Below are 21,696 nucleotides of genomic sequence, written 5' to 3'. Positions count from 1 at the left end.
GATTCTCGCGAGAGAAAATGTTGCGCTATCTACGTAGTTACGTAAATCTTTTCTTTCTTTTCCGTACATCTTGCACGACGACAACACACTGACAAGTGAGAGAAGGTTTGCAAACTTCGGAGAATTTTCACCAGGGAAGTGGAATCTAGAAACACTGTATTTTCACCAAAAAGCAGTGAAACCTTGGAAACGACAGTTTTCCTTAGATCTACGATATTCTTTGGTCTGCACACGGACTTTTCAAAGATGAGTTTCCTATTGTAAGTAACGTTTGCTAGCTAGCTAACGCGTTAGCTTTGTTGGGTTGTGCTCGTAGCAAGTTAGTTAATTAGCCAGCTATGCTGTTAGCTATATTTGCATAATGTAGGATTCAGACTGAGACTAGCTAGAAATGCTGTAACCACAGATTATCATAATATTTGTTGAAACTATTGGTCATTTTAGTTAACGGTAGCTAGCTTGTGACTGACTAGCCACTGACGTAACGTTTCTAGCTGGTTGAGAAAAACTCTGCTAATTTAGCCACCTAACATTAGCTAAACAACAACAAGATTGTTATCTAGCTAGCTATTTGTGTCACATATCAGGGGAACTGATCATTTACTATTTATTTTTTTACCATATAGCTAACTAGTAAACAAGTCACTGGCAAGCATTTATAGATAGCCTGGGTGCCTTCCTGTTTTGTTAGTCAGCTAATCAGAGGAAAGTGTTAAACAGGAAGGTTCACACAGTATGATTTCATATCTTGAGTAGTGAGCACATAGCTACCATCTATTCATCACAGTAGCCACAACTTGGAATATCACAGTTGATATTACTCTATCTCCCCCTCATCCCTTGATCCAGTGGCAGTCGTTCCTCTAAAACCTTCAAGCCGAAGAAGAACATCCCAGAGGGCTCCCACCAGTATGAGTTGTTGAAGCATGCAGAGGCAACACTGGGGAGTGGGAACCTGAGGCAGGCTGTCATGCTGCCAGAGGGGGAAGATCTCAATGAGTGGATTGCTGTTAATAGTGAGTGAAAGGGGTGATTGAGGGAGGAGAGCACAGGAGATTGAAATTACACATCTTCTTAATAACAGCCTTCAGGTCCTATAGTCTGTAGCACAGTGTCTATATATGTGGCCTGAGATGAGATTTGAGTCTGACTGTTCAGTCTATGTGGTAATTGCCTCTATCATATCAAGTACTTTGTCATTGGGCATTTAGTTGCCTGTTCAGTTGTGCTTTTACATGAAATAATATGGGCCTTTGGTCTGCTCTCCGTTTCAGCTGTGGACTTCTTCAATCAGATCAACATGCTCTACGGCACCATTACTGAGTTCTGCACTGAGACCAGCTGCTCTGTGATGTCTGCCGGGCCCAGGTAAGACAGGCAGACAGACAATTCAAATGGAGAAGGAAGCTGGACGCTCATCTATCTTTTCTGTGGATTTATTTGAACAATGTTTCAGCAAAAGAACCTTCATCAGGGTAACATACAGACAGACAATTGATGCATGTTCCCTCTATTTCAATTCTAGTATTCTCTGAAATTACCTGAAAAGCGTGATGAAAATGTTACACTTTAATATGTTTATTTATCCATAAGCTACTGCTATGGTCAGCCCAGCGCAGACTCTCCCCACATACACATAGACATGTTTTATTTTGGTCCCTAGTTTTAAACTTTGGTTCAGTGTGTTGGTTTCACTTCATGTTTTTACAATGTACGTGCAGTACAAAACAAATCGTTTCTGGAGGAGTCCCGTATTCACAAAGCATCTCAGAGGAGGAGTGCTGATCTAATCATGCAATCTTATTCGTTATGATATGAAAGGGAATACTGATCCTAAATCAGCAGTCCTTCTCTGATGTGCTTTGTGAATACTGATTCCTCTGTCAACTGAATCCACTTAAGTACTGTCATTAGTTTAGTGGTATCTAGTTTTGGGCACTTCCTCAGTTCCTTCCCCTGCTCTATTTTTGGTCTCTAATCAGGAGGAAGAGACCTGTGCCAAATAACAGCCAAAATGGCCATGATCAAGGTCACTGTAGCATTTGACCTAGTCTCTTCTGCTCCTTTCCAGCTCCTGAAACTTACTCTAGCATACTCTGTACTAATAATTTATGGTAAATAATTTAAAGTAACTGATTTAATGCTCTAAGTGTGTAATAGGACAATGTTTTGACCCCAAACTGGCTCTTGCCAAAGTCTTCTTTAACACTAGAATCCCTGGGCCTCCAGGGACCCCCATTCAAACTAATGAGCAGTCATTCTGACTGCAACATTCTAACATTGTAATTAATACATTTCATATATTCTATCACAAAATAATCATTTGGTTGTGTATATGAAGGTCTTAAGTAACAACAATTGCATTTTCATTTGTTTGTTACTGTAGATCAGGGGTTCCCACGCTTTTTTGGCCCACAGCCCATTTTGATATCTGAAAATTCTTACGACCCCAACCATGTGAGAGAAAAAATCTATGACAGTCAATTGCAAGTTAGTCTAGCATCATGTCCTATATCTCACTACCACTAATGAGATGGGTGTGTTTGATGCATGTCGGGGCGTGGTCAGGTTGGGGCGTGCACAGGTCATCTCTGCTGTCACATCCAACCTGGATTGATACTTTATTTGGTTTTAATGCAGATGAGAGCACTGAATCCAGTTTCACGCAGATATGAGCTGGCAAGGAGAGCCTACCATGAATTTATGGTGCTTTCGATACAACTGGGAGGTCAAATCATGACGTCAGTGATCTTTAGGTCGGAGCTCTAGAAAGAGACCCGAGTTGGAATTCCGAATTTAATGACCATTCAAACTGTATTTTCTCAATCTAAACCCATTTCTTTCTGAGTTCCAAGTTGTTTTGAATGCGGCATTAATGCTCAGAGGGAGACGGCAGGGTATTCAGCTGTTCGATCAGATTTACCAGCATGTCAACTGAGCCAGGATCACGGTCAAACGAATTGCGAAGTAGGTCCCAAAGTGCTCTTCCAAGCGTTGGAGTTGGGCAGTCATCACTAGTGTGGGACACTTACTGATGCTGTTTTTTTTCCTTTTCATTACACAGAAAGTCAACCAAGTCTTGTTTTTTTTTTTATATATAAACTTTTCCTCAATGTGAAAAATCCAATAGTCCCCCTTGATAACAAACGCACCTTGGTGTGAAATAGAACATTGTCATGCTCTGATCCCATATATTCACTTAGTTTTGAGAACAGGAGTGCGCTCAGTGGATGTGGTTTGATGTAGTTTACAGTCAGTTACCTGCTGCAGTATTTCTCAAGAGTTCCGTGCTCAGCTCTTTTGCTGCCAGTTGCGCTCAGTGTATCATACAATGAATGTGTCCATATAGCAGAGGGTGATGCATTCATAACTAGAGTGCAGAGGCCTGCCTGCCATAGTTGGAGCCTCATCTGTGCAAAAGCCTACCATTTTGATCCCGTATGAAATCTGTTTTTCGTCAATATAGCCACGCAGAACACTGAACATCCCCTATGTCGTTTCATGCTTGGGAATCGTGAGCCAGAACAATATATCCTCGTGAATAGCATCCCCCGACATGTATAGGGAACAAAAATCAATGCATGGCCATCTCGGCCCTAACAGCTAACGTCAATTTAGAGAGCATAAGCTGGGGAGTTTTTGAGTCGTTCAGTCAGAGCATAAATTCTCTAACGGTCTTATCTGACAAAGGTATTGATGCGAGTTTCTGTGCCTCTGCTTTGCCACACATTGTTTTCACCATATCAATTGTGGCCCGTAATATCAAAGTCTCTGCAATAGTGTGTGGTTTCATAGCATAGCGGACCTAGACACTCACCGTGGGAATGATTCAAGGGCACTCTCTCGCTGAATTTTGTCTTTTAGGTTTGAATTGTTTTCATTTCGATTTTTAAGGTTAACCACATTACAATGATTTTGAGATACAAAGACGATATTGTTCAATACATTTTATTTGTGGAGTGCCTTTGGTACAACTACGAAACAGAAAGCATATGTGTTGGAACACGGTAACGGCTTCTTTTTATGACAAAATAAATAAAATAACCCAACCACCAAGATGCACGGTCGAATGATAACATCCGTAGCCTCAACATCATTATAAGCGCCAAGTGTGCTTGATAGTGAAAATCAGCACAAGCAATTATGGAATTATAATTAATGTGTCGATATGACAGCAGACAATTGTCATCTCGTGCTTACATGGTGTGCATCTTCACGCGATGGCATCAGTTAGAACATGTCCATGTCACATAAACAACTCAAGCTGGTGAGTGTGTTGCTGGTGTTGTTTTTTGCTTGAGATGTAGGGCCCGCTCTCTGTGATGACATTTTGTGCTCCCAATCGGCCCGTAGCATTGTCACCGGCTTGTTCTATCCAAACGGTGCTGTCCCTTCCTCTCTCCCGTTTCACCGTTTTCATTTGGTGGTGGCGTGGGCACCTACTCAATGCGTACCATTCTGGCTTTTTTGCGCTTAGGCCTCGGTGGTGTAGGTTCTGGTTGAGGCTCAGAAGAATAATCATCAGAAATGTCATGATTCATTTCGTCCCCGCCATCTGAGTCATTTTCATTCAGATTTGGTAGCGACGCTAACACAGCATGTGCATCCATTCGTCTTGGGCTTCTTGCCATTGTAAATCCCTCATGCTCTCACTGTGTACTCCAAGTAGACCAGAGTAGACTGATAAGACTGCTTGGATTTGGTGGACTGATATAAGGTACATACCATTTTGAGATTAGAAATTATAATGGATCAACACAATAGAATGGCCCATTCATTCACAATTAGTGATTACATAACAATGCATGTTCACTTCCCCTCGCTCATCAACTCACCCATCATACTTTTACTTTCATCTGTTATGTGTGAAATTAGTTTTTGTATAGTTAAGGTTTAGTTTCGAAGAAATTATCGGGGTGATTATCAACTGGGCACAATACCTTCAACTGTCGTGAGAAGGAGGGGAGCAGCAGGCCCTACTGTCTGGAAAAGGAGGCCAACAGGGAGGAAACCACTGCAAAAAATGACATGCCCTCCTCACTCTGGTTATTACTCCGGGTTCTGTTTTTGATATTAAGATTCTAACAACGACAGTGTGTTATATAGACTTATTTTGTGAAAGTCAAGTATAGAGGAGGGGTTTACTTAAATTGCAGAGTAATATTTTTGTTTTATTCATGGGCAGTCCAAATGGCTGCTTTAGCGGGTCTAATATTAAGCCATGTGTGACATTGTCCAACAAACAGTGATGTTGAATTGTGCCAAAAACAGAGAAAGTCAGAATTGCATGTTATTAAAATTCCATTTCACCTCCCTCAAGGTATGAATACCACTGGGCTGATGGCACCAACATCAAAAAGCCCATCAAGTGCTCTGCTCCCAAGTACATAGACTACCTGATGACCTGGGTGCAGGATCAGCTGGATGATGAGACACTCTTCCCCTCCAAGATAGGTTAGTTGACAATTCACATTTGTGCAGATGAATTTTAAACCTTCACAACCTTAGCGTAGACCTTTGGCTTTGAGACAATGTTAGAACTCCCCTGCTCTGTCTCCCCAGGAGTGCCCTTTCCTAAGAACTTCATGTCTGTGGCCAAGACCATTTTGAAGCGCCTGTTCAGAGTCTATGCCCACATCTACCACCAGCATTTTGATTCTGTGATGCAGCTGCAGGAGGAGGCCCACCTCAATACCTCCTTCAAACACTTCATCTTCTTTGTCCAGGTGACACTGCTAATACATTCGAAATATCAAATATTCTCTGTTATTGGTGTTTAGAAATGATTGTCATGATTCTATCACAGGGGTTCTTCATGCTTCCATGGATGTAGTAAATAGTATTATATTCCCATTGATGCAGTGTGCAATTATTATTCAGTTAACAGGTGTAATTGTTACTATCCTGTGTAAATATAACAGGAACCTTGATTTTTATGTTCTATCACGGTCACGTATGGTCTTTTACCTTGGTTGTGTGTCTGTTTAGGAGTTCAACCTCATTGATCGTCGTGAGCTGGCCCCCCTGCAGGACCTCATTGAGAAGCTGGGCTCCAAGGACAGATAAACTCCTTCCTCTCTCTCTTTTTCCTCCCCCCTCCTCTCTATCTCGCTCTCTCTGTGCCTACCACCTCTCTGGGTTTCGATAATTGTCCACTCTTTCACTTTGTGCCTTTTTCTTTCTCCCTCCATTCATTACCTGTATGTTTTTTTTGTTCTGTTCCAGTTTCTTGCTCTCTCTCTAGTTGTCTGTCCGCATTGTTTCAGAGCTTGTATTGTTAGAGTGAGCTCTATCTAGTCTTTAAGGTAAGATACCAGAGTGTAGTATATAAAAGGTGTATTTTGTAATTTTGGTAAACAAGTTATATAATTGGGACCTACTGACCTGTACTGTGGACCAAGATGTTTAGAGTTGAAATGGACACCAGCATTTCTTTCCTATAAGATTTGGGTCAGTTTAAAGTATATCTATATTCTAAAACAGTTTTACATGCTTTTTAAAAAACGTTTTAACTCTCACATTTTCAGTTGAAGTTTTGGTCAATAATGTACTTCAATACAGTTTTTTGGATCTGTATCTGACACGGTTTTACATTTGTAGATTTTTTTTTTTAATCTTAGGGTGAAAGAAGTTGCAAAAGCCAGGGAATATTGATCAATAAATATTTGCTGTGACACTTGATATACTTGTGAAATAGATAATCCTCCATAGTTCATAAACAATCAGTGATCATATTTGTATGCTTTACTTGACTACTTAGACATTATAATATATGGTATTTTAAGAGAAAGCTATCAAAGTATCAGAGGATACATTTGAAAATGTATATGAAATGTCAAAAATGAAATGTAGTATAATGTGAATATTTTGATCTTACTCATTCTGTCATTTCACTCAAATAGCACAAATGTGCCTCTGATTTAACTATGTCAAATTCCTTGGATATCTTTGTCCTACATGCTGGTACTTAATTTTAATATCAGTATCAAGTCAAACTTTGTTTTATTGTTTATTAAACATACTTTTACTTTACTCATGTATGCAATAATAGCAATAGTGCTTGCAACGATACATGACAAGGGTCAATGTACAGGATATTATTTTTTGGGATTGATATTTTCTGTTATTTGTCATATCTGAGTGTGACATGTTAACTCTACCAAGTCATTATCTATGTTCAATCTTGGCACACAGGGCTAAAGCAGCAGGGCTGTTTGTTGTGCCACCTTGACACAAATGCAATTTTGATCACCAAAATGGAATCGTAAGCAGTGTAACATGTATTTACATTGCCTATCTCTCTTTTGACCCCCAGTTTGGAAAGTACATCCTTGTAGAAATATGGTCTACTAGTCAACACATGGTATCAAGCAGTTATGAGATTGGCGTGTCTTTTCAAAACCCCAGCATGTTTGTGATATTCATCATCTTTCCTAATATGTGCTCATATGTTCGATCTGTCTGGATAAAGTGACCTAATATACCGCCGGTATGTGTACTTAACGATTCTATTGCATTCAACATTGTAATTTTGAATGTGGAGTTAGTCCCCATAGGTAATGAGCTGTTGGGGATAATAAGACCATACACACTCCATATGTTTCTGGAATATATCAGGTGTAGTTTTCTTAATTTTGGGTGGAAAAGATGCCTACTTTTGGATTTTATTTCGATCTCATATGACTTATTTTACACATTTACTTCATTTTGTCTACCTTTTTCTCCCATATATCCAATGCCATAGATTTGGAGTTAAATTGAATCTTGTTTTTTTTATATTGCTGTAAAATTAATTGTAACTTTGAGTAAAGAATTCAACAAAGGGTTAGACTTTTCATATATATTTGGTTATAGACCTTTTGGAGGTAGCCTCATTTGTGGGAAATGAATGTTACAACTGTGAGTCCAATACTCTGCTGTAAATAAGATCAAAACTGTGCCTTAGAAAAGAGAAAATAATGTGTCTGAAATTACAGTATTGATGGCACAATAGTTTAATAAACATTAAAAGGAATTTGTGGAGATTGCATGTGTCTGTTTTGAAAGTATTTTAAATGTGTATGAGAGCCTCACAAAACAATTAATTGGTTGCTCAAATGATCAAAAAGAGTAGCTAAACTAAATTACACCTTTCTTGATAATAACTCTGCCTGGTGTAAGATCGCATCTACTATTTTTAACAACCACTCCCATCAATATGTCCTAGGCTATTGGTTATTTATATCAACATTATGTTAAGTTAATTCATGTTTTTCTGAAGACAACATTCACAAAGACAATATATTCATTTTGTCAGTCTTTGCTAGGTAGGAACCTTGGGACGTCGCAACTCGGAAGTTACCCCATTGAAGTTTACATTTACAAGGGTTAAGGAAGGTTAGGTAGGGTTTAAGGATTTAGGGTATGGACGTCCCAATGATCAAATGAGAAAATTCCACTCGGGTCATCTCATTGGTCAACTGTCTTTCGATGGCTAGCGAATCAGAGTTGTGCGTCACTAGTACTTTCAAGAAACGCTCTCACTTCGCTAGCTGGCACCCTGAAAATGGCTTGCGTGAACGAGCTTGGAAAGTAGCTAGCTAGGTTCAAAATCACACAAAGTTAGCAGCAGAAGAGCTTTATTGTCACCTCGGAATTATACTCTGACATTTTGCTATTCAAAAAGCTAACTAGCGTCTAGAGATACCTGAAGTTACGTTAGCCAAACAAACAAGGGACTGAACTCACAGCACAGGTAGCTATGTGACTTTCTCATGAATAGATACCGTTACAATCTGGGAAATCGAAACTACCAGCATTGAACTGAAACAATAGCTAGCTACGTTCAATGTTCGCTTGGTCATTGTCAGCCAAATGACGATACTAGCTAAATGGGAACGTTTTCTAGCTAGCTAACGTTACTATTTATTTTGGGCAGATTGCTAGCTAGCTATAATGTCGGTTGTGGGTCATTGTAACATCTGTACATTCTGTAGCAAACTAGCTATAAAAGGCGATATTTGATGCCTCATACGTTTTCGGGGGATTGTTTGCCACCAGAGTTTTTCAAATGCCTATTGATAATTTCAACCTATTTTTCTTTCTCTCTTTTTATGTCAATGCAAGCCATGGCAGATGAAAGCACAACGTTCTGTGCCAATTGGTAAGTATGAATGTTGAGGGACAATGTGGATAAATGCACATTAGGGCTCTTTCTCTGTCTCTCATTCTTTATTTCTCTCCCCCTCTCTAGTCAGCATGACATTCCAGAGGCTAATTTCACTACTCACGAGATTCACTGTTGCCGGAACATTGCTCTGTGTGAGGTGTGCCAAGAGCCAGTGCCCCGTTCAGATCTTAAGCAGCACAAGGAGCAGGAGCATATGCAGGTACAGTGCTAAACATGGAGAGGGCGGGAGGTGGTTAGGCTAGTCATAAGTTAGCATATTCAAAGCTAGGGAGACATCCCTAAGTTGCTGTACAGTTGTTGCAAAGGAGGCTTCAAACTTTTTCTTTAAATTTCAGGTGAAATGTAAGTGTGGTTTAAAGGTTGAGAAAAGCCATATCGAATCCCACCAGGTATGTGAAACTTGTATCAGGATGGAGACCTCATCTACCTGACATGTGATGGTCATGTATTACATTGTAACTGAGGCGTGGCTTTTTATCTGACCTCTCTCTTTTCCAGAGCTCTGACTGCATTCAGCGGATGGTGCCGTGTCAGTACTGTGACCTGGAGCTGGTTTTCAGTCAGTCTAAGGAGCATGAGGATTATTGTGGTACACGTACAGAGCCCTGTCCATTCTGCATGTGCAATGTAATGTTGAGGGAGCAGGCTGTCCACCCAGCCTGGTGTGGTAGCCTCACGCCTCCTCAAAAGAGGAACAACAGCCGGGCAAGTCACAGCCCAGCAGAACCCCAGTCCCCAGGAGCCTGGTTTGAAGCCTACTCCATCCGTAACCTGTTGAGGGCCAAGGAGGGAGGAGGCCACAAGAACAATGCCAGTGCATCTGACCGCAGGGCCCTACCACGGCCACTGGAGGCCAGAGTGCACAACAGCACCCGGGGGCAAGTGGGCCTGGGAGGAAGGGGGGACATTGCCCCGAGGAATACAGACTTCAGTCACTGTACGTCAGCCAATGGCTCATACAAAGTGTTCAAGTTTTTCTTGTCCCTTTACATTATCCAAAAAACATCTATTAGAATTTATATTCTGGTATTGACAAACTTCCCTATATTAAAGTGGAACATTGTTTAATTGGAATATTTTTTTTGTGTGATTTGTAAAAACATATCTCACTTGTCGTTTTACCTCCCCAGTGCTGGAACAGGAAGCATCAGTGGTGGGCAACAACAACTACAGCATGGCATCATTGGCATGGCCTGCAGGCCAATCACTGGGAGAGGACTCTGCCAATCTGGACTACCTGCTGGCCCTCAGCCTGCAGAGTGATGGGGACACTGGGGATCTAGGGGGAGGAGAGGGGGCCTTGTGGACGGATGTCTGGGACCACAAACTTGGAAGGATGTCCAACACCGGCTCCCACATCTCTCCCCCGAACAACTACCAACATATCACCACAGGCACCAATACAGACCTTGACCAGACAGGTGAAATACTATAAAGAAAAAAAACACTTATTGTCCCAGTTTGTTTTCATGTGAGAATTATTTTCTGTTACAGTATGTTGCCCTCCTCTGCCTTTAACATTTTGATGTTTCCACCCCTCTTTACATTCAACTCTGATGTTTCTAAATAAGTTCTGAATAAATCTTATGTTTTCTTCTGTACCCATTATTCCTCTGTTCTTTTTCTCCTATGTAGACACCATGTTGCCCTGTGAGTTCTGTGAGGATCTGTTTCCTGAAATGGACCTCATTTTACACCAGGTTAGAAGGATCTTTTGACTCTTAGCCTACAAGTCAGGCTAACTCAATGGCGGCTGAGTCTGACGGGGCCTGGGAATTAATTTCCTTTATAGGCTGCATCAGTTAGTTATAAATTCAGGCCCTCTCCTCCCCCTTATTTCCTTCCTGTGGATGTTGTTTTTCTTTTGTTCACTCCCTCTGGTCTAATTTCCCAGTTTTCTCTCCTGATAACAGTTCATACTTGGTCACCGTTCATTTTGTCTTGCACTTAGTATTAGGATTGGATGATGTCAACCTTTGTCCTATCGTGATTATGTACTTATAAAACGATGTACGATGGTATTTCTCCCTTTTGATTCAGAGGGGTTGTGTTAAATGGGGATAACACATTTCAGTTGAATGCATTGTTGTGCAACCGACTAGGCATCCGCTTTGCCCCCCAAAAATACATTCTACAAAGATAAAAACACAGCTAAAACCACAGTTATGCTATAGCATGACATCACATGCTACAACTGGATGAATCAGGAAGAAAGATAATGTTGTTGAAAGCCTTGGCAGAGGCGAAGTGCAGGCCTCCCACTCTTTCTATTCTGGTTAGAGCCAGTTTGCGCTGTTCTGTGAAGGGAGTAGTACACAGGTTGTACGAGATCTTCAGTTTCTTGGCAATTTCTCAGAACAAGAATAGACTGACGAGTTTCAGATGAAAGTTATTTGTTTCCTGCCATTTTTCTGAAACTCGTCAGTCTATTCTTGTTCTGAGAAATGAAGGCTATTCCATTCAAGAAATTGCCAAGAAAATGAAGATCTCGTACAGCGCTGTGTACTACTCCCTTCACAGAACAGGGCAAACTGGCTCTAACCAGAATAGAAAGAGTGGGAGGCCCCGGTGCACAACTGAGCAAAAGGACAAGGACAAGCCTTAATTTCTCAGAACAAGAATAGACTGACGCGTTTCAGAATACATTTCTTTGTTTCTGGCTATTTTGAGCCTGTAATCGAACCCACAAATGCTGACGCTCCAGATACTCAACTAGTCTAAAGGACAGTTTTATTGCTGCTTTAATCAGAACAACCGTTTTCAGCTGTGCTAACATAATTGCAAAAGAGTTTAATGATCAATTAGCCTTTTAAAATGATAAACTTGGATTAGCTAACACAACGTGCCATTGGAACACAGGAGTGACGGTTGCTGATAATGGGCCTCTGTACACCTATGTAGATATTCCATAGAAAATGTTGTTTCCAGCTACAATAGTAATTTACAACATTAACAATGTCTACACTGTAAAAATTGATAAATTGTTATTTTAATGGACAAAAAATGTGCTTTTCTTTCAAAAACAAGGACATTTCTAAGTGACACCAAACTTTTGAATGGTAGTGTGTGTATATATAATATAACCAACTCTAAGTCACCAGCTACAGCTACTGTTTGTTTAAAAATCGCCCACATGTGCCATTGACATTAGAATGTTGGAAGCTTAGCCATAGAATTCCAGGTAATGGGACAGCTATGTTTTTCGATTCTATCTTTGATAATAGGCACCAAATTGCGCACACACACAGCTAAGCCTGGGTATTAAAAAGAGTTGTAGACACAGGGCCATCAGAGAATGCACACATTAAGCCCACAGTTATTCCTACCAAACAAGTCACTGTGGTCTTTTGGATAATTTCACATGACCATACCTGTGTGAAATATAATTGTACTATGCCCAAAAATAATTTAAAATGTTCATAGTGATGTAGAATACACAACCATGTGTGCCAGATATATAAAGATTATTCACAGAAATGTGATGTTCCCATAAAGCTGTCTAATCACTGATTTCTGAAGATGTTACGATCAGTAATTGCAATATTTCATCTTCAACCATGGTAAATTAATATGTACATGTGAATAGTCATGGATGTGATCTTATTAAAATGATATACGATGTTATCCAAGTAGCTGTTTTCATTATGAGGACTATACAGTGCATTCGGAAAGTGTTCAGACCCCTTCACTTTGTCCACATTTTGTTACGTTACAGCCTTATTCTAAGATGGATAAAAAATATGAATCAATCTACATACAATACCCCTTAACAAACTGAAAACAGGTTTTTAGATATTTAAAAAAAATGTATTAAAAATAACAAGTACAGACCCTTTACTGTGAAACTCAAAATTGCGCTCCGGCGTGTCCTGTTTCCATTGATCATCCTTGAGATGTTTCTACAACTTGATTGGAGTCTACCTTTGGTAAATTCAATTGATTGGACATGATTCGGAAAGGCACACACCTGTCTATATAAGGTCACACAGTTGACAGTGGATGTCAGAGCCAAAACTAAGCCATGAGGTCGAAGGAATTGTTTGTAGAGCTCTGAGACAGGGTGGTGTTGAGGCACAGATCTGAGGAAGGGTACCAAAACATTTCTGCAGCATTGAAGGTCCCCAAGAACAGTGGCCTCCATCATTCTTAAATGGAAGAAGTTTGGAACCACCAAGACTCTTCCTAGAACTGGCATTGTGACCAAACTGAGCAATCGGGGGAGAAGGGCCTTGGTCAGGGAAGTGACCAAGAACCCGATGGTCACTCTGACAGAGTTCGTCTGTGTAGATGGTTGTCCTTCTGGAAGGTTCTCCCATCTCTGCAGCACTCCACCAATCAGGCCTTTATGATAGAGTGGCCCGACGGAAGCCACTCCTCAGTTAAAGGCATGTGACAGCCTGCTTGGAGTTTTCCAAAAGGTGCCTACATGACACTCAGACCATGAGCAACAAGATTCTCTTGTCTGAGGAAACCAAGATTAAACTCTTTGGCCTGAATGCCAAGCGTCACATCTGGAGGAAACCTGGCACCCCTCATCACCTGGCCAATACCATCCCTACAGTGAAGCATGGTGGTGGTAGCATCATGCTGTGGGGATGTTTTTCAGTGGCAGGATCAAGGTAAAGATGAACGGAGAAAAGTACAGAGAGATCCTTGTTGAAAACCTGCTCCAGAGCACTGAAGACCTCAGACTGGGTCTAAGGTTCACCTTCCCACAGGACAACAACCCTGAGCACACAGCCAAGACAACACAGGAGTGGCTTTGGGACAACTCTCTGAATGTCCTTGAGTGGCCCAGCCAGAGCCTGGACATGAACCCGATTGGACATCTCCTGGAGAGACCTGAAAATAGCTGTGCAGCGATGCTCCCCATCCAACCTGACAGGGCTTGAGATGACCTGCAGAGAAGAATGGGAGGAACTCCCCTAATACAGGTGTGCCAAGCTTGTAGCGTCATACCCAAGAAGACTCAAGGCTGTAATAGCTGCCAAATGTGCTTCAACAAAGTACTGAGTAAAGGGTCTGAATACTTATGTAAAGTGATTTCATACATTGAAACTAGTTCAGTAGAGTTTGCCCCCTCTCCCTGTAGTGCTGTATTGAAACGGCTACAAAAATGGAACTTGTGACGTTGCTGGATGCAGGCCTCGCTCTGCTCCGTTGCCAGTGAATTTTACGTTTCCGAAATCTGCAAAATGTGGACATTCGTTTTATGAAAGTGTACGGCCGAATGAGCTCTTTTTGTCATGTGCTATAGGTTTTGAGCCACTAAAGGTGTACTTTTCCACCTAAATCATTTGCCGTTTAATGCTCATGTGCACCCTCGTGGAGAGACCCTGCTGCGAAGAAACGTCACGATATGCCCTTTTATGGAGCTTGAAGTCAGATAAAATGTTTTGGGGTGGGGGGGGATGGAGCTGTTGCGATAGTTGATTTTAAATTAGGCATATCGCAGCTAAATTTAGTTATGCAAAGTCCGGAAAAGGAGATGGCAGAAAGAGAGCTATTATTCGGTCCCTGGCTGTACTTTATACTGGAAATCAAAGGAAGAAGACACCAAATTTCACCGTTTTCTCATAAAAGATAAGGAGAGATGCAGAAGATGGTTATTAGCAATTCGAAATAGTAAAAGTAAATAATTCTGCGGCCAACCTTGCATTGCTGCGAGTGTGTGTATCCAGCACTTAACCAACAATGGATATGAACGAGATATCCAATCTGGAATTATGGGGACAGAAAACCGAAGGATCCTAAAAGATAGGGAGAGGGCAAACTCCACTGAACTAGTTTCAATGTATGAAATCACTTGGGAGTTTATGGATTTTGGGTAAACTTCTCCTTTAATGGGCATAAAGCTGTGATTCAGAGTAGCCTAAGCCAATCGACTTATTTTTGAAAGTGGCAACCTTAGGAAAACAGTACCTTAGGCTATTAGAATATTTGGGAAATAGGCTGCTGTTCATGAATGTAATACTCCTAGTAGGAGGATAGGTTATTGGCCATTGGATTTTCAACCTCGCTTGGTGGGATTTTTCCGCCCTGCACGGATCATTTCTGTCTTAATAAGCTTAAACTTGATAAAACGTGTCATTTTATTTTTCTGTAGGCCATTGATCTTGTTTGTCCTCTTATTAGTCCCCTGGCTGCCTTACGTTTTTAGGCTATTAATACAACTTTTTGAGATGGAAATCTTTTAGATTCATTCATTGTTTGATCGCTAGAGAAAGCATGCATGCACAAAACAATGAAAGCCTAGCCCAAAGTCATATTAATATCAAATGGAGAGACAAGGGAATATAGCCTACTTTTTTAAACAGTTAGACACAAGGGTTGACGGTTGACGGCACCCCTTTTGATTTGAACAAAACCTTCCATACATATTTTCCCATTGTAGAAGTCGTCAGAAAATGACTTTTTGGACTTGAATGCCAAAACATTCAAGAAATAAAGATGCTCAAAATGGACTTATTTTGCATACCATGAGACATCCTTTTATCTCATGAATGTTTTGACATTCAGGTCCAAAATGTCCCTTTATGACCACTCTTTCTATGGGTAAACGTATGCGAAGATTTAAAATCAAGTGATTCTGACAAAGTGATTGAATTGGATTGTGTCTGTTCTAAAACAAATTCTCGGTTTCAGCTATAAGGCCCATGAACCCGAGGGAGAGAAACAATAATATTTTCTGACTGGACATTTTCCGCCTCCCTGTCTGGCCTACGTTCCTCTGTTCTTTTGGCCTATATAACATGTGCTATTTATTGAAATAGGACTAGGCAGATTACTCAGAATATCACTCGTGTGCGGCCCTTGCCAGTCAAGTTCAAATGGGATAAACCATCGTTTGTCACATCACGATGTCGTCACCATCGACGATGCCTGTCAATCATCGTCAATAGACGATACTATCACCCAACCCTGCTTGGTATCCCACCCCCGCCCCTTTTAAATTCACAATTATGTTACGTAGATAGTTATGGTGGAATGCCACAATATGTAAATGTTAAGAACTGTTAGTCATTTTCTATATGAGGGCTGATTCGATAGTGTGGATCATGTGGTAATTACCTGAGGGTAGGTAGCTAGCCACCTGATCTATCTGGTGAGCAGAAATACATTTTTCCCCCCCCATGGCTGTTTTTGTTGTCTTTCAGACTGGCTGTAGTCCAGCCTCAGCCTTTGCAGCTTTCAGCAAGCATCCTCCATCTCCACGCTATGATGACAGGATTGCTAGGGGTGCTGTTGGTCTTCTGCACATTCCACCTGACACCCCTAGCTTCCCCACCATGCCCCGTTCAGTCTCCCCGCTCTCCTACAGTTCACCTGCCAGTCCACTAGAGGGGGACGTGGTCATTCCCTGTGAGTTCTGTGGAGTGGCCCTGGCGGAGGCCGTTGTCTTTCACCACCAGGTAGGCCTATGTTATTTGCTGTGCAAGATGCAGTACTGTAAGAACTGAAGATCATATTGAAAGAGTGAATGCAAATAATTTCAAAAAGTCCTTAGTCACAATACAAATGAGGGGGAAAAAGTCATTTTGACAGGTAGAAAATCTGGTAACTTTGCTCCTATACCTGTGTATTAACATTGTAATTACTCAAGTATTGTTATTGCACTAACATGTTGCTCCATAGTAATTTCCTAGTAATGGAGTAGAGCATGACACTTTGTTTACAGGATAAGTGTGACCTCCGACCCTGCTCTGCTCACTCAGTGGATAAGGTCAGCAAAGTGTCCTTTCAGAAACCATCTCTTCCTCCAAAAGAGAGCTGTGGACAGAACTCCCCTGAGGTGCAGAGGAGACTCAAGCACCAATGTAAGACACTGAACCCCATGTTCACCAATGCTCAATAATTTTTAACAAAGTCAATGTTGCTTGGGTTCCATCTATCCACCTGTTTTTATTTTATTAAACCCTTATTTTACAAGGTAGGTTGATTGAAACACATTCTCATTTACAGCAACGACATGGGGAATAGTTACAGGGGGGGGGTGAATAAGCCAGTTGGAAGCTGGGGATAAGATGGCTATGATTGTATGAGGGCCAGATTGGGAATTTAGCCAGGACACCGGGGTTAACACCCCTTCTCTTACTATAATAGCCATGGGATCTTTAGTGACCACAGAGAGTCAGGACACCTGTTTAACATCCCATCCAAAAGACTGCACCCTACACAGGGTAATGTCCCCAATTACTGCCATTAGGGTATTGGGATATCTTTTTTTAGACCATAGGAAAGAGTGCCTCCTACTGTCCCTCCAACACCACTTCCAGCAGCATCTGGTCTCCCATCTCGGGACCAACTCTACTTCGCTTCAGACAAGGCAGCAGTGGGATGCAGGGTGGTATGCTGCTATGTATAATTTGTACATCAAATTCAGAGAGACTGACTCATTTTGTGTGTGTGTGTGTACTCGCTTGCATCTAAAGTGGACTCATTGAGTGGGCTGGACAGGGAGAGGCCCCCGGTGCGAAGCCCAAACGAATGGCAGAGAGACCACAGTGGGCTGCCCATTACAGGGAAGATCTCAAACTGTGATCCCCAGGTGAAGAACAGACTCCAGCATGACAGAGAGGCAGATGGGGGCCACTCACTTTTCAGTGAAGGCCACAAATCCAACTCTGCAGCAGCTGTGGGGTAAGAACAATGACAAACCTTCCATAATAATGTAATTTTAACAAACAATTTGTTTTTAGTACAAAAACTTAATTTAAAATTGTTTGGATACCTAATATTTGGATTACGTTTTGTGTTACAGAATTAGTGTTAGGTGTTTTCTTTGGTATAATATAGTGATGATAATTAAAGGATGTAACGATTCACCAATACGCATCGCTCCCTGGTTCAAATGTTTAATTTATGAGTGCACATATGGGAGCCCAAACCGATCCAAAATAAGCATGCATCCATCGGTTAGAAAAAAATTGCTCAAACGTTACAAATCGCCTGTTTACCAATGTTTTTTACTCATATGGTTTTATAAAAAAAAATACCTCTTATCTGTTGTGACTGAATTGATGCCGCCTTCAGTTCAGTAGCCATTCGAACTTTTATGCATGTTCTGCATATGACTGTCAGGTAACAACTGTGTGCAATGTTTAGGAGACACAGCTGCTCGCACAAACGAGAGGTAGACCTATCCCCTGTTCTAATATCTGTCACTTCAGCATTCAGATGCTTGTACAATGGCTTTCACAATGTCAAATGATAGGCTTTATTAGTTACAACCTATGCAGTTTGCTGGGTCATTGTTACCGAATGCACAGTAGAAAGTTGTTTTACCGGAGTTGTGTAGCCTACCAGAGTGGACGCATCTCACATCCAACTGCAGATTGGGGTTTTCATTCATTCAGATTTTATTTAGATTGTTCAAGTTCACCATAAATACTTTTGGTAGTTTTACTTTAAACAGTTAGTGTATTTGGTCATTTTTACATGAACATGGTAATTTCATAAAGGACAGAAATCATTTCGCATTCATTGGTTGAAGCGGTAAAAACGGTCTAAACCATTCGCTTTCGAAAGGGGGGTAAAATCCAAAACTGCATTGTTAAATGGCAAAATGCCATGCTAATTTCTAAATACAAATATTGAACATGTTGAGCTAGTGCTATGTCAATCTGCTAAAATGACAAGTTAATCAGTGGGTGATGGTGATCTCAGATAAAAAAGGGGGGGGGGGGGGGGCGGACCAAAGGCATACATTTACCCCCACCCCTAATCTGATAGTGGGGTTGTAGATGCTCAGGCTGCCTGTTGGCTCTGCTCAGGTGCCTACATACTCTAACAGAGGGCCTCTCAGTTTAGGGAAGTAATCTCAGACAGATCCACCTCTAATCAAAACGAATTGCACCGAATCATTTCAAACTAAAAAGTATCGTTCCTGTATCATATTGGAGCCAATGCATCTAGATAGGTGTCGAGTCGTTCATGAAAGGAGAGATGCACGTCCCTAATGATAATGCTTCCAAATGAAATGTAATATTTTGCCTCTATCCACCAGACCACCCCTAAGAGAAAATAATGGGGGAAGAAGGAATAAGTTACTAAGGAATGCAGGGCCATCAAAGGTAAACAAACAATCCTTGTTTCTTTAGAGCTTCTATGGGGGTCATCTTTTAAGTAAATTTGAATGTTTTCTGTGACCACATTCATTTTTAGGTGCCTAAGAAGCAAAACAAAGAACAGGAAGAGGAGTGAGGTTGAGACTGTCGACGGAAAGAGCAGCAGGCAATCACCAAATGCTTTTTGTGTGAGCCGTGGTCTGTCACTCTAAAAGTGGTGTTCCTGGCTGACAACATTGAAGACACCTCCGAGATCTCTCCATGCTTAGGTTGGTGTTTAACACTGATGCCCAACTGCGCAGCAGATGATGTGGTGCGCAACCAGTGGTTGATGCAAACCAATATAGTTGGCCGGGAACACGACCAGTCTCTTTATTGCCTGTGTGTGTGTCGGTATGTATCAGTCGCTCTACCTTTAAAAAACAAAATATAAACAGTCAAACTGACATTTTTGTGATTCCAATATTTTGTTATAACTTTAAGCTTCTTATTGTAATCCTTTCAGTTAAACTTTTTTAATATAAATAAATTGTATAGAATTGAAAACCCACCTTCATATACTCTTGAAAAACCTATGTTAAAAAAATAAAAATAAAAAGTATATGTAAGAAATCTTGAAGCGCCACAAAGTAATTGTACTGTTCTCTGAATAATGACAAATAAATGCATTATCTAAGCATTATTTGTATTTAGTACTGCACCTATAAGTTTGATGTCATCTTCATACTTTTAATAAATCCGAGTATTGATGCATAGGGGCTTGTTTATTTTTTATTTTATTTCACCTTTATTTAACCAGGTAGGCAAGTTGAGAACAAGTTCTCATTTACAATTGCGACCTGGCCAAGATAAAGCAAAGCAGTTCGACACATACAACAACAAAGAGTTACACAGGGAGCTTGTGGATTACTCTTAATGTAGAAGAATGTCCTCAATACAAAGTATTCATCACATGGCCATCCTAGAATTGGCGGCAATGCTTTGAAACCCACACATATCACATTGGTTACTGCAGTATGACCAGAGAGTGAGATTTGCAGAGATTCAAAGTTAGTACTTGGTCAATGGTCCTCTATTTTCCCCACCTATAAAAGTATAGTCTGCAGACCATTGGCATTCATTTCTTCAGTTCAGTGTTGGCTGTATCCCTCATTCAATAGGTTAAACATCATGTGAATTGTACTGAACAAAAATATAATATAACATCAACTATTTCAAAGATTTGACTGAGTTATAGTTCATAAGGTAATCACTCAGTTGAAATAAATTCATTGGGCCCTATTCTATGGATTTCACATGACCGGGAATACAGATATGTATCTGTTGGACACATATCTTAACAAAAAACGTAGGGTAGGGGCATGGATCAGAACCAGTCAGTATCTGGTGTGACCACCATTTGCCTCATGCAGTACATCTGCTTCGCGTAGTGTTGATCAGGCTGTTGATTATGGCCTGTGGAATGTTGTCCCACTCTTCAATGTCTGTGCGAAGTTGCTGGAAATTGGCGGGAACTGGAAAACGCTGTCGATCCAGAGCATCCCAAACATACTCTATGGGTGACGTCTGGTGAGTATGCAGGCCATGGAAGAACTGGAATTGTGTACAGATCCTTGTGACATGGGGCCATGCATCACGCTGAAACATGAGGTGATGGCAGATGAAGGGCACGACAATGGGCCTCAGGATCTCGTCACGGTATCTCTGCATTCAAATTTCCATTGATAAAATGCAATTGTGTTCGTTGTCCGTAGCTTATGCCTGCTAATACCATAACCCCAGCTACACGATGGGGCACTAGCCTAGTGGTTAGAGCGTTAGGCCAGTAACCAAAAAGTTGTCATTCTGCCCCTGAGCAAGGCAGTTAACCCACTGTTCCCCGGGCGCCGAAGACGTGGATGTCGATTAAGGCACCTCCCCTCACCTCTCTGATTCAGGGGTTGGGTTAAATGCAGAAGACACATTTCAGTTGAAGGCATTGTTGTACAACTGACTACGTATCCCCCTGTCACACGATGCCAGACACGTGGTCTGCGGTTGTGAGGCCGGTTGGACGTAGTGCCAAATTCCCTAAAATGACGACAGCGGCATATGGTAGATAAATTAACATTCTATTCTCAGGCAACAGCTTTGGTGAACATTCCCACAGTCAGCAAGCCAATTGCACGCTCCCTCAAAACTTTAGACATCTGAGGCATTGTGCTGTGCGATTTTTTTTTTTTAAACCTGCACATTGTAGAGTGGCCTTCTATTGTCCCCAGCACAAGGTGCGCCTGTGTATTGATCATGCTGTTTAATTAGCTTTGTGATATGCCACACCTGTCAAGTGGATGGATTATTTTGGCAAAGAAATGCTCACTTACAGGGATGTAAATATTTGTGTGGAAAATTTGAGAAATAAGCTTTTAGTGCATATGGATCATTTCTAGGGTGTTTTATTTTATCTCATGAAACATGGGA

At 41.1% G+C, this 21,696-nt stretch overlaps 2 protein-coding genes across 2 annotated transcripts; both read left to right on the top strand.

Annotated features, from left to right (window-relative positions):
- The first annotated feature begins 48 nt into the window (after positions 1–48).
- On the top strand, positions 49–6,681 carry LOC106585269 (MOB kinase activator 1A). The gene is made up of 6 exons (XM_014171312.3): positions 49–260; positions 850–1,016; positions 1,275–1,368; positions 5,321–5,454; positions 5,563–5,726; positions 5,989–6,681. The coding sequence occupies exons 1-6, from the start codon at positions 247–249 to the stop codon at positions 6,064–6,066; spliced, it is 651 nt and encodes a 216-aa protein (XP_014026787.1). The 5' UTR covers positions 49–246; the 3' UTR covers positions 6,067–6,681.
- Positions 6,682–8,512: 1,831 nt separating this feature from the next.
- Positions 8,513–19,989, top strand: LOC106585268 (TRAF-type zinc finger domain-containing protein 1). Its single transcript, XM_014171311.3, has 12 exons — positions 8,513–8,734; positions 9,106–9,142; positions 9,233–9,368; positions 9,505–9,558; positions 9,668–10,106; positions 10,300–10,590; positions 10,805–10,869; positions 16,327–16,581; positions 16,848–16,986; positions 17,602–17,809; positions 19,176–19,242; positions 19,334–19,989. The coding sequence occupies exons 2-12, from the start codon at positions 9,108–9,110 to the stop codon at positions 19,370–19,372; spliced, it is 1,728 nt and encodes a 575-aa protein (XP_014026786.1). The 5' UTR covers positions 8,513–8,734; positions 9,106–9,107; the 3' UTR covers positions 19,373–19,989.
- The last annotated feature ends 1,707 nt before the right edge of the window (positions 19,990–21,696 follow it).

Source organism: Salmo salar, chromosome 24, assembly GCF_965601325.2.
Source record: "Salmo salar chromosome 24, fSalSal1, whole genome shotgun sequence".
Taxonomy (NCBI): Eukaryota; Metazoa; Chordata; class Actinopteri; order Salmoniformes; family Salmonidae; genus Salmo; species Salmo salar.
Note: the sequence above shows the minus strand (reverse complement) of the source record. Positions and strands in the feature narration are given on the sequence as shown.